Source organism: Apis laboriosa, unplaced genomic scaffold (genome assembly GCF_014066325.1).
Source record: "Apis laboriosa isolate Shangri-la unplaced genomic scaffold, ASM1406632v1 scaffold11_cov152, whole genome shotgun sequence".
NCBI lineage: Eukaryota > Metazoa > Arthropoda > Insecta > Hymenoptera > Apidae > Apis > Apis laboriosa.
In genome coordinates this window covers 3,444,597-3,458,299 of record NW_025221020.1, presented here as the reverse complement: position 1 = coordinate 3,458,299, position 13,703 = coordinate 3,444,597, and the positions used below count along the sequence as shown (strand labels likewise).

General features: G+C 43.7%; 1 protein-coding gene across 1 annotated transcript; it reads right to left on the bottom strand.

Annotated features, from left to right (window-relative positions):
* Positions 1–279: 279 nt before the first annotated feature.
* Positions 280–13,424, bottom strand: LOC122719057. Its single transcript, XM_043944588.1, has 7 exons — positions 13,197–13,424; positions 11,920–12,661; positions 9,385–9,539; positions 7,903–8,149; positions 5,684–5,905; positions 4,449–4,644; positions 280–930 (listed from the first exon to the last, which is right to left on the bottom strand). The coding sequence occupies exons 1-7, from the start codon at positions 13,422–13,424 to the stop codon at positions 921–923; spliced, it is 1,800 nt and encodes a 599-aa protein (XP_043800523.1). The 3' UTR covers positions 280–920.
* Positions 13,425–13,703: the final 279 nt, after the last annotated feature.

Genomic DNA, 13,703 nt, shown 5'->3' with positions numbered 1-13,703 from the left:
GCGCACTATTCGCGGCTCCTTTCTTCCAAATAATTCACAAGAGGAACCTCTCGTTCCCCTTATGGATTCGATGAATTAATTTCGGTTTAATCGAATGGCAGCCTGTCTCGCGATCGACTTTGAATCGACGAGACTTTTGTTTATCATCCTTTCCTTTATCATTCGTTCTCAAAGCGAATTCAAAATTTATTAATCTCCCCCGTATCACGAAGGCAAAATTTTCTAAACGCGAAATCCGATAATACGATAAACAATAGACCACGTTTCCACCAAGTCGTAGTCTCGTGGATTCTGAGCAGATGGAACGCACCCACGTTTAATTAGCCAGGAACGTATATCACGTTTATTCTCTTCCGTTTCGTGGAATGGGAATTTCCGTTTCATCTTGGCTGGGAAACGTTCGATTTTTCCCCGAAATTCATTCTTCTTCGTTAACGGTTTTGATCAAATCGGTAAGAACGAATTAATTGCAATCAGAGAGTCAGCAAGGATAAATCTTTCTCGAAAGGTTTCCCCCCCCCCCTCCCTCCCTCGAATCTAGGTAACTTTAGTCAGATTTTACGGCGATATTGTTTACGATCGACAGGATCCTCCTCCTCTTTGAAACTCGATCCTCGCAAGGTTTGCTAAGTTACGAAGCGCCGTTGGTCGCCATTGCTCGAATCGACGTCGCAGCCCAAGCTCAATCGAAAGTGTACCCCTTTTCCATTGGACGGGGCGAGATCACGATCCGACAGGTTAGATTTATCGCGATTAATCTCGTCGTTGGAAACGATGTCGCCGTTTCGTTGTTTCGCGCGATACTCGCTCCCCTTTATGACACCCTTCAGAAGTTGCCCTTGGACGACGCTCTCCGGCCCATCCTTCGCCCGCCCTTTCTCGCCCACCACCTCTCTTACGCGAGTAAAGAACTCCTGCGGTTATTTGTATCTGGAAAAAGAAGTCGACACGAGTCGATGATAAAACGTAGATTGTACGTACTTTGTACTATCTCGCAGATAAATAAATTGACCGAATTGAAAATGACCGCGAGAAAAGGATGTTTCAAGGAGTCTTGGAAAATTTTTGACAAAGATTTTCGAAACGTTCTTCTCTCGTAGGGTATCTCCTTCGAGGGAGGTGGAACCGAAACGACGCCACCATGTGTCCAATATGGACAACGTGTTCGCGTCAACGCAGCAAGTTTTTATTCAAATCTGAAACACGAATGATCGAAGATGTTCGAGAGATATTAAAATTTTATATAGGAAATATCGGAGGAGTATCGAGCGCTGGTGTAGCAGTTTACCGCTACTCGGTGTAATTCGTTTCACGCCTCGAATCGTTGCACACGTTCACGATATTTCTTCACGGTCTTAATATTTCACACGATTATTTAACATTCCCCTTGATCGATGGTTTTTCGTTACGAAAGGTTAGCATCGGCCATCTTCTTTCCGCAGCGACACTCTATTTCTCCAAGAAACATCACTGTTTTCCGTCCCCATAAATTACGCTCTCCTCAATTCGTCATATCGAGTTACACGCTTCGTTTTTATCCGAATTATCCGTAAAATTGTCTCTCTCTCGATCCAAGACCGAGAGAGATTAGCCGATAAAATCGGAAAATCGCGAATTTTGAAACAATTTTATCGCCACTTTTCCCTCGATCCTCGAGAGTTACAAGTAATAATAACAGCTGCTCCGACTCGAAACGGAAACGCAATATATCACCGCTCGTTAAGATCGATTCGAGAATCTGAAACGAGGACCCTGCAAGCTCGCGTATCGTTTAACTAAGGTATGCGTGTCGCGCAATTCTTTCCCCGATCGATCTGCCCGACACGCGAACCGGCGTTTAGCACGGAGGAAAGACACACGAGGAAACGGGAGATGGGAGAAAAGCAGCGGTGTTTTCCACGCAACGCAAACGAGAATGTTCGGTTCATCGACGCGGCCATTTCTGCACCGTGGCCTCCTCGTATTTACGAGCCTTACCAGCGCCGACACGCGACCAAATTCGTTGACCTACTATTTTGCACGTAGATCCAGTTAGCGTGCACGTGTACGCTGGGGCGGGCTGATTGCTTTCCGGGTATAGAATATTTGGCTTTCGCGTCGCATGCATGCGAAATACCCTCAGTACATCTACGCTCTGACCCAATATCCTAAAATACCTCGATTACACGCGCGGGAAGGGTTCGTCTCTTGTTGGGCCGAATTCGATAGGGATTAATCGGTGTCCAAAGCGACTTGACTTTTCGCGATACGAATTTTTTGAGATTGCCTTTTTTGAAAAGATTCCCTAGAATATCTTAATTACAACGCGCGGGAAGAGTTCGTCTCTTGCTAGGCCAAATTCGATTCAAATTAAGACTTGATTTTTCGCAATACAATTTTTAAATTTTAATCGAATGGCAATGTACAAAACGATTTGACTTTTCGCGATACAATTTTTCTAAGATTGCATTTTTTCGTGAAAAGATCCAATACCCTAGAATACATCACGCACAGAAAAGATTCGTCTCTTGCTAGGCTGAATACGATCCAAATTAATTCAAAGCGACTTTTCGCGATACAAGTTTTAAATTAATCCAATGGTGGTGTCCAAAGCGACTTGACTTTTCGCGATACGATTTTTCTGAGATTGCCTTTTTTGAAAAGATTCCCTAGAATATCTCAATTACAACGCGCGGGAAGAGTTCGTCTCTTGCTAGGCCAAATTCGATTCAAATTAAGACTTGATTTTTCGCAATACAATTTTTAAATTTTAATCGAATGGCAATGTACAAAACGATTTGACTTTTCGCGATACGATTTTTCTGAGATTGCCTTTTTTCGTGAAAAGATTCCCTAGAATATCTCAATTACAACGCGCGGGAAGAGTTCGTCTCTTGCTAGGCCAAATTCGATTCAAATTAAGACTTGATTTTTCGCAATACAATTTTTAAATTTTAATGGCAATGTACAAAACGATTTGACTTTTCGCGATACAATTTTTCTGAGATTGCCTTTTTTTGTGAAAAGATTCAATACCTTAAAATACACACGCGCGGGTTCGTCTCTTGTTGGGCCGAATTCGATCCAGATTAATCGGTGTCCAAAGCGATTTGACTTTTCGCGATACGATTTTTCTAAGATTGCATTTTTTCGTGAAAAGATCCAATACCCTAGAATACATCAATTACACGCACAGAAAAGATTCGTTTCTTGCTAGAATACGATCCAAATTAATTCAAAGCGACTTTTCGCGATACAAGTTTTAAATTAATCGAGTGGCGGTGTACAAAGCGATTTGACTTTTCGCGATACGATTTTTCTGAGATTGCATTTTTTCGTGAAAAGATCCAATACCCTAGAATACATCAATTACACGCACAGAAAAGATTCGTCTCTTGCTAGGCTGAATACGATCCAAATTAATCCAAAGCGACTTGACTTTTCGCGATACGATTTTTCTGAGATTGCATTTTTTCGTGAAAAGATCCAATAGAATATCTCGATTACACAACGCAAGAGTTCGTCCACGTCTCTTACTAGGCCGAATCCAGATTAATCGGTGTCCAAAGCGATTTGATTTTTCGTGATACAATTTTTCTGAGATTGCATTTTTTCGTAAAAAGACCCAATACACACGCGTAAAAAGGATTTGTCTCTTGCTAGACTGAATACGATCCAAATTAATCGAATGGCGGTGTCCAAAGCGACTTGACTTTCCGCGATACGATTTTTCTGAGATTGCATTTTTTCGTGAAAAAAATTGAATAAATGATATTCCGTACTATTCATTCATATATAGAAATTGAGACAATTGATGAGGGGTACAACTGTTAATTATTCGTTGTACGATCTTATCAATTACATCGAAACGGAATCGGTCCAATTTTGAATAGAATTTTGCACAGATGGAGATGAATCCGTGCACCACGCTGGTCTCCGTTTCGTCCCGTTTAATTCTATTACACATTTCGAGCGTAAGCCACGGCCGCAACGAACAATCTCTGCAACAAAGAGCGTATCGAAGTATCAATATTGATGGAGCTTCGTAACCCTTGAACTTTCGCTTCGAAGCTTCTATCAAGCGAATCCCACGGAAAACAGAGGGAGAACGGTTATTTCTATCTATGCTCGTTGCTTTGAAACGCGCACAACTTTTCTCCTTTTTTTTTCCCCTCCCTCCACGTTCCACCTCCTCTCCCCACGTTTCGACGTTTCACCTTCCTCGCGTGCGGTTTACGCGCACCAGAAATTCCTATTTCGATTCGATTTGCCGAACGCGCACGTACGAGCACAATGGGAAGCGGCGGTTTAACGCATCGTTGGCTAACAATCGCGTCGAATACCAGTAGCTTCACACAGTGATTTCACGCTCCACCCTGCGTGGATCCGCGGATTCGTATCAGGGTGAAACGGGTGTCGGATCGAGCGCCACGAACCACGGACGACGGGTTCCACGGCCTCGAGCTTACCTTTCCGATAACGGGCAGGCTAGGATTCTGAAAGACGCCAGCACGGTTACCACGAGTAGCATGATCCCGAACGTGATGTACATCACGCCGAGATGCACCAGGGAGAACATGTAGAGCGTTTTGTGACAGTGGTCGTTCGGAGTGTGCAACAGGAACGTGTACGATGGCCACATGATGTGAAGTATCCAATAATTCCCTGCGACAGAAATTCGTGTCGTCACGGATCGGTCGTCGATCGTTTGGAAAATGTGGAGAATCGGCGAAAGGATCGAGTTTCCGCCAAAGAATTTCTCGCGTACGAAACGTTAAACGAGCATGTCACGTTCGACTCTATAGCGTATGGAGAAACACGTAAAGATAAACGGAAACAAAAAAAGAAGTTAAAGTTGGAGGCTCGCCAGTTTTTTTTAAATGGACGCAATTATGTTTGTATATATATATATATATATATATATACACACACGTTTATAACTAGGCGCGATCACGAACGAAAATTAGGTTACACACATCGGAGCAGCTTACCAGCACCAGTGTCTGGTAATTACCGTGGCGGAACACGATCGATCGTTTTTGCTCGCGTCGTTTCGCGAATGAAAAAAAACAAATACGCTCGCTCGATGTCCGGTACGATGAGAGAATCGGGAGCATTTTATTATCCGAACATTCTTTAACATTCGTTCTTTTTTTTTTTTCCTTTTTTTTTTTTTTGTATTATTCGAACAGAATCATCCTCAAAAAATTATATTTCCATCGTGAATCGCTTTGAGCGTTCTCTCTCTCTCTATCGAATCGCGTACGCGGTGCGTCAGTCGTTAAAACGTCGAGACTCGTCGTGACAAAAGCATTAAAACACGGGGACGATTAAGCGTCACGTGATCGATCCATTCCTCTCTATATAGAGTTGGTCGTTCGAATAAAGTTACATTAAGCGATTACTTATTAAAACGTTTAAATAATATTTATTCAGCAGCTATTATACAGTTGATCCGCTTTTCACGTAACCTCGACCCTTTCGTATTATTATTATTATTATTATTATTATTATTATTATTACGTTTCCGTACAATAATAAATTATGGAAGTAGAACTGAGCAGAAGTAAAACTTTATTCGACTAACTTCAACTATTAAATTTTGCCCATAGCGAAGCAAAATTTAATCCAGATATATCAGTATCCGCACAAGCGTGGCGTGTTCTCTCACGAAACGAAGGAAAAATTTCTTCCTCCGACTCACCCATCACGAACCAGCCGAGCAGGAAGCATGATAAGACGATGATGATCAATTTCATGAAGGAAATTTGGGGCCTGTTGGATGGAACCGGGGGCATTTCCGGCCTCCTCGACTGTATCTGCGAGTAGATGAGCAACATCATGAGCATGGTTCCGAATGTTCCACCGATCACCAGGTACATGGGTATCCTTGGCTCCTTTGGACAGTCTTTCGAGTAATTCCAACCTGCGGGAAAAGGAAATTTTTCTCAATTCGCTCTCGTGTTTCGCGTGCATTCCCGTCGGAATCCCAATCCCAAAACTCTTTTTCCCGGTTACTTATCGAATTGGCAAAACGGATGGATCGATATCAAAAAGTTTTCGCGCTTCCCAGCTTGAATAATGCAACGAAGCTCGCCTGACTTTCGCTCACTGTGTCGCGTCCTATTTCGATACTTAACTAGGGTTGCGTGCCAACCATCGCACGCCCGATGCATTCTTCGCCGTTGCTCCCTCTATCTTACGATTATCATCTTAATTGCTGGTTGATCGTAGATGGACCACAATGCGTCGTGTCACCGTGTGCGATCTTGATTTTCACGCATTTTCAACACGTACGTTCGACAATAGAAAAGAATTATTCCATCCGTAATAAACAAGTATACGAATAATAACGATAAATAATGAAGAAAGGCATTTCGTCGATTCGATAAAAAAAATTCTCATTCCTGAGAGAACGTGACGATCGCGTAATTTTCTGTTGGAGCAAAAGTTGCTCGTTAGAATCGCGGGATAACGAACCATCGATCAACGAATCATCCTAGGTTTCCAGGGGCTTTCGGTTACCGCAACGCGGCTATAAATCTTCTCTTACGTGGTAGAAACACGTTCACCGACACACACACGTAATTTTCCCGCTTCTACGAAGCAGCAGCGTCGTTTTTATCGATTCTAGGAACGTTCTACGCTCGGCGAAAAAGGTGAACGTACCGTGGGCGATGTTGCTCGCGATAAACGCGGGTTGGTGGGATCGTTGGTGAGCCGCGGGGGGAGCGAGGGAGTACGTTTCGCGTGTCGTAAGTAGCGCGCGGTTCGCGTGTCGCGGGGACTCAATTAGCTTGGGAAACAATGGGGGCGCGATTCAGAATCTCGGGGAGATTCGTGGCTCGAATCGTGACAGATCCTTCGATCACTGTTTTCAAATTCCAATCTCACGATCCAGTTTCTTGTTATTCGCATTTGGGTTGGCTAATATTCGCAGTTTTCTTTCCAAGTTGGAGGGAATTGCGTGTGTTGATTAATTTTGATTAATTTTCGAGGAGCGGGCTTTGGTCGGTCCAAGCTTTGGTTTGACGTAGCTTCGTTACGGTTTATCGAGTTTAGAGAAGGAGTTTAATACATGTGTCGGGATTTTCGCGGTTTCATTTTTCATCGTTCTCGCGTTTAGAATAGAACGGATGATCGAATTACAAGCAGGAGGAATAGGGAATCGCGTTAAAAGGGTCATCGTGACCTACGTTAGAAATTAATGCGAACCAAGGTTAACAAGCTGCTTTCACATCACCGGCGCATTTCCACTGCATTAACGTCGAATCATATGCAAATTTCATGTGTTCTATATATATACGTGTATATCTTTCGTGAAAGTAATTTACGAATCGAGAGGTTTTTGTAGGTAGGGGAAAAAAAATAAATAAATAAAAAAAGATCCTTCGCGCACGCTATTTCTATATTATCGCGATTCAGTTTGCGATATGAAAACGGGGAGTTCGAGAGTTTCGAAAAATGGATTTTCCTCGAAAGAATGCGAAACAATTTTTCTCGATTTTTCATTCATCGATGCCCAAGGATGAAGAAACTCTTCGCGACACTCTTAAGATCCTCTATCAAGTTGATCGTTAACAAAACGTAGCATAGGTGATAACGTTACGAATGACGACAGGTTTCTCCAAGTTTCGCTTCGACTAATTTATTGATAACCGCTTATAAGCCGAGTATCGATTCGACTCGACTCGTAACGTGGAACTTGCCACGTGTTTGCTACATATTTTTTTACATATTTTACGCAATTCAACTAAGCTTTTCTAAGACAAAAAAATTTCATTTCCCTTCCCTCGGCCCGTTTCTAATTTGAATCGAAACGACTCGCCCTCTTCCAATCGAGTTGAATCAAGGCCCAATGAAAATATTTCAAGGATTCGAGCGGGCCCAACAGGGGATGGTTGTTCAATTTTCTTCACTCACCGTAAATCAACATGAGGATCGGGACTGCCGACAGGCAGAACAGGCACACGGTAACGACCCTCGTCCTGCACACGACCCTCATTCCGCGGAACACGAAGTCGCAGATGTTGTTCGCCTCCAGGTTCGCGTCCTTCAGCTGGAACACCACGGAACCGTAGGTAATCACGCCCAGATTCCTGTTCTCCGCCGTGTTCTCAGCCACTTTGGCGCCGTTCGCGAAAAGACGCCGCGACTCGTCACCTGAAAACTGAGCGTCGACACGGGTTAACCGACGGGTTCCACCTCCATCGTAACACGAGAGGAGCCCACTTCAATTTCAATGTTCCAAGTGCTTTGTCGACAAAGCAAGGGGGAGGCAGGGAAACCGAACCGATTTTCCGTGGTTTCGAAGCAACTCAGGAGCTGGATAAGCCGCAAGCTTTTTCGAAATTACGACGGAAAAGGTGAAAATTTGTACTTTAAATTTGCACATCACTCGCGTTATCGACTCGCGAAAGTTGAAAGAGTTCGAAAACTGGCTAATTGAAAAAAAAAAGATCGAAGCGAAAGATTTTTCGAATCGTCGTTTTTTATATTATATTATATTATTTGTTATATTCGATTTATTCGAATAACCAGTCGTTTCGATCCAACGTGCGGCCCGTATGCTTTTTACGACTCGGTTATTTCTTTGCCCCTGTAAGGGGCTGGCTGGCGCGCGCACGCATACACACATGCACACGCACGACACGAGCCAGTTCGTTATATCGTTCGTAAACCTTCTCGGCCAAGAAGATGGGACATAAGATCGCGAAATATGCGACAGGATGAAAAATACGCGGTCGTATCTCGCGGTGAAATTGCCGTACGTATCGTAGCATGTTACCCTGCTAAAATTCCAACGATGTACATCGTTCTTGCTAACGAAATTCAATAACCGGGTCGACGATGCGGAAAAAGAAAAAAGAAAGAAAGAAAGAAAGAAAGAAAGAAAGAAAGAAAACGATTTTCGGGCGGTGGTGCGCGCGTGGAATATTTTATTTCGAGTGGTATCTCCGCGTTGATACCATGAATACCCCCTCGTAGTAGAAGCGGAGTGAAATCATCATTGGGAAGGGAGTACACGAAACATTCTGTGCAACGATATTTCACGTAGAGATGGAATAGTGGCGTAAAACGTTAAAAATTAAATTAATAGAAATTAAAAAAAGAAAAAAAAGAAAAATTGTTTCGCGGAAGAATACCGAACGTATTCACAAACTGCGAACAAAGGCTTTCGAGAAATTGTAACCGCGTTGTACTCGTACTTTGTCTAACGAAATTTTCCTAAAAAGGAAGGTTTTTCGAGGCTTTCAAGAGGTGCTATTATCTCGCGCGAGGAGAAAAACCAATTTTTCCACTTCGTGTTCTTTCTTTTCGAATATTTTGTTTTTTTCTTTCTTCTTTTTTCACGCGCAATAAATATCGGATGGCGCGCGAGGGAAGGAGAAATGCACGTCGTACCTGGGACACGGAGCTGCTGGCCCGCCTGGAATCCTCGAACGTGTTTGGCCCATATCCTAAATTGATCTGGACCGTGCTTCCGCGGGATTTGACACTTCCCGTGTTCACCTCCTTCCTCTCCCGAGAAGGGGAGGAATTTCGATTCCCGTTTACTCCTGCACAAACATTGCCGAAATCTTGAAATATATATATATATATATATATATGTTCACCGGTGGAAAGAAGTCTCGAGAGAGGCGCACGAGTCTGTCTGTATTCTTTATTTCAAACGCTGCTTTTTCGAAATCGTAAAAATTATTTTCATTTACGAAGTTATGGATCAGGATAAATATTCAAGAATGAAACATCTTCGAAACTATAAATTATCTTGATATAAGATATTAATATATAATATATAGTACGTCTAGTTTATTCGTGTACGCACAATTACATTTATAAATTAAACTATCGTTGTAAAAAAATTTGTATACTGATATAATTTGTATATTGTATATACTGATAATTAATATAATATAATTTGTATATTGTATATACTGATAATAAAAATATATTGTATATACTGATAAATTTGTATATTGATAGCATATTGTGGAATCCAATGATGGATCGTTCAAAATTTAATAGTTATGAATAAAGTTTACTTCGATATATAGCTAGGAATAAATATCACTTAGTAATTACTTAAAGTACTCGTTATCCGAGATTTTAATTACTTTTTCAACGGGTCGATGCCCAACTCTGCCCCGGATTCTATACCTACGTTAATGCATCGAGGTTTATATATAGATCGTCGTTTTGGATTGATATATGGGTTGATCATGAAACAGAAAAATAGGCGTGAAAATAGGCACATTAATCATTAATCGGATTCCTTTCGCGAGACTTCTTTCCACAATAACAGGTGAACAATACCTTAATCGCAGGGAATAAATAATTCTTTTTCTATTAAAAAATAAATAGAGCCTCTGACGAAACCATTCTCGTCTTACCCTCCCCTCTCCCATTTTTTAATCTACCAATCGTGTTTTGAATTCGCAATCCAGTGAATTGCTGCCCGGCATCGGTGCAATAAAATACATCGGAATAAATCGAAAGCAGATATCACAGTTGGAGAAACACGAGCAATTTCGAGCGATTCGCTTTATCCTCGGCACGACAAAATCCAATTATTAATTTTTCCCCTGTTAACTGGTTGGCCGCTTCCTTTCCGTAAATCGTGGCTCTCGTTTCAGAGAGAACTGGCGTTTCCAATCCGGCCGGAGAGGAGTCGATTACCAAGAATGCCGTTTAAATCCTTAACGCGTCGATGATTTATCACTTTTCAAAGATATAATTCCGGAGTAAACTACTTTTATCAACGTAACCTTTTCGAGATCATCGTTCATCGAATCGTTCAACGAGTGGGCGTCCGATTATCTATCCACTCTCTTTGTTAGAAAGTTAACTCTAAACTTTTTCTTTTTTATTTATTTACTCATTTTTTATTATTTTTCCACGAAAATATTGCAAGCTCGCTATCAAAGGAAAGAGAAACGTAGAAGTTCGCGTTATACTCGTGTCGCTCATTCGTGGTTCGACGTGGTTTGAGGCAAAGTCAAATATCAATAACAGCTAAGATGCATCCTGTTAACAATATTCATAGACGAACGGTGCGCGATCCACGCGATGGCTTTAGGCCCACCTAATTTATACAGCGCGTATCCCGAGCTAAACCGTGCTAGTAGTAGTCTAGTTGTCTCGAACTGCTGTGTACACATTTGGGAGATTGGCTCAGAAAGCTTAATGCGGTTGCGTCAAAACCGATGAAGCCACTGACGCTAACTCGCTCCTATCGTTATCCGTGCCGCATTCGGCCGTAATAGATCAGACGATCAGCCGATATTATTCGGTTCATTAAGAGAGTTCCTGCGTTCTAACGATCCGAGCCAATGCTTCTCGAACTTTCCTCCAACAATCGATTTTCATCGCGAAACAGAGAAATTCGTCATTATTATTGTCATTATTTTAATCGATAATTGGCTAACGATCGAATTCGAGCTTTCCTCCGCTTGGATTACCTCGCGAGATCGACGATCTAATGAAATTCTAGCCTAGGCAAAAATCTATGAAATTTACGGCCCCCTTGAGATGTCGCTCTAACGAGGTATCGAGTCGAATCGAGCTATAAAATTCTGAATGAATAATCCTGTTTCGAGTTTGCGGCGTAGGCTGGCAATTCTCCGGATCCAGGGAATTAATTATTTTATCGGATGTGTAATGCACCGCAGCAAGACCCGACGCGGTGCAACGATTTTAATTTTCACGCCGGATGAAACTCTCTCTCCCCTCCCCTCCCGTTCTTTCCCAACGTATCCTCCCCAGTTTAGAAACAGAAATCCAAAAACGGACGCGAAAATGAAAAATCCAACTCGACGCTGACACCTCACGGCTCTATTCATCTTCCAACGATCTTTCCATAATAAAAATAAATACGAGACATGAACACGGAAATTCCATCCACTGTTCCTCCGATAAGAAAGATTCTCGTATACACACCTTGATCGGCCGAGCCTCTCCTCGGATCCTGCGCTATCAGGCTCGCCTTCGTGCCTCTCCTCTCCTGCAATCCGCTCAGGCTGCCCCTCGGCGTCCTGTCGATCGCGTGCTCGGGATCGATGCCGCGACGCGGGCTCCTCGCCTCCTCCTCGTTCGAGGCCCCGATCGATCCTCTGTGCGCCGCCTCGTTCACGCCGATGCTCCCCCGCGACGATCTCTCGTAAGCCGGCACGATGGAGCTTCTCGGGCTCTGATTCAAGCATTCGGAGGCAATGGACCCCCTCGGGCTCCTCTGGGGGCTGCGATCGACCAGCTCCATGTTCGTCACGCTCCCCCGCGGGCTCCTCGAACAGTTGGGTATCAAAGAGTGGCGGGGGCTCCGACTCGAGCCGAGGTTCCCGTTCTCGGACATGAGCGACGTCCTCGAGCCGGTCAACGGGACCAGGCTGTTCCTGGGGCTCCTGTTGTGAGTCACGTCCGCCACCAATGAGTTTCGAGGGCTCAACGGGGGTGGGTCGGGGAGCAACGAGTGCCGCGAGCTGTAGAGCATGTCCGGCCCAAGGTTCGCGTCCGGGATCAAACTGTTTCGGGGGCTTCGCGTCACCCCTCCGTTCCTGGGTGCTCGGTAGTAATCGTCCGGGACCAGAGAGTTTCGAGGGCTTCGTGCCATCTTCTGGTTGAACACCGTGTTCCTCGCGTCGACATATTGATCCCGCTCCGGCAGAGGCTTGTGGTTGATGGCCTGAAAGGTGAACGATGTCTCGGCATTCTCCGACGTGGGGGAGAACGTTGAGAGAAAGGGAATCGTCGGGATGTGTGCGTACGACATTGGCCAATTTCCGTGCATCGCGTGGAAAGAAGAAGTAGGTATCGATACGATCCCTATTTTTCGTCCTCTCCAATTTTAAGGTCGATTACGTTGTGGAGAGGAAGAAGAAGAGGAGGAAGATGTTGGAAAAGAATTCTCGAGGAGGAGTAATTTTTGTCTCTGACGGGGGTCGCAACGGTTTTCCAAGATTGAAGAGGAAACTTGTTTCGTCTCGAAGGTTTCGAGATATTTCGGAATGGTCGTTACTTTGATGTTCGAGCTTTTTTACCCCCTTTCCCCCTCCTCTGAGATATTATTACAATCCGCGATATTTAGAGCAGGTTTGCATCATCGTTATCGTAGTTACGCGAAGAATATACTACGAAATTACTACGAAATTATATATCGTCAAGAGGGGGAAAGGAGTGTAAGTGGGAATGAGGAGTGTAACGATTAATCGTGAAACAACCTCGACGCCGTTTCCCATATCGAGAGCGATATCAGGCACGATGCTGCCCCGTGGCGAACGTTGACGTTCCATCGTTCCTCTGAGAGTCGTCGGTGGCAAGTCGACAGGTTTGTCGGTTGCCACGCTGGCGCGCCTCCCCCTTGGTCCGGCGATCGGCGAGGTATGGCCGAGATTGGTCATGTTCCGCGATGCTCTACAGCGCCGCGATGATGTGCTCCGATGCAACATCACAGAGGCATTTTCTCATCCCTGGAAAATCGAAAAACAAAACTTTTCTCGTTTCTCTCGTTTCTTTGAAATGAAAAAGGAAGGAAAAAAGGAATTCATTCTCAACGAGGAATAAAACGTCGTTAAATCGATTAATTCTTATTAATTATATATTGCTAGTTGGTTTCTCTGGATCGTGCGAAAGGTTAAACGTCGATTCCATCGAATATCTTTCAACAAAATTGCTAATTCTAATTAAATCGTTAACGAAGGATTAACGAGACCTTGGGGCAAAAGGTC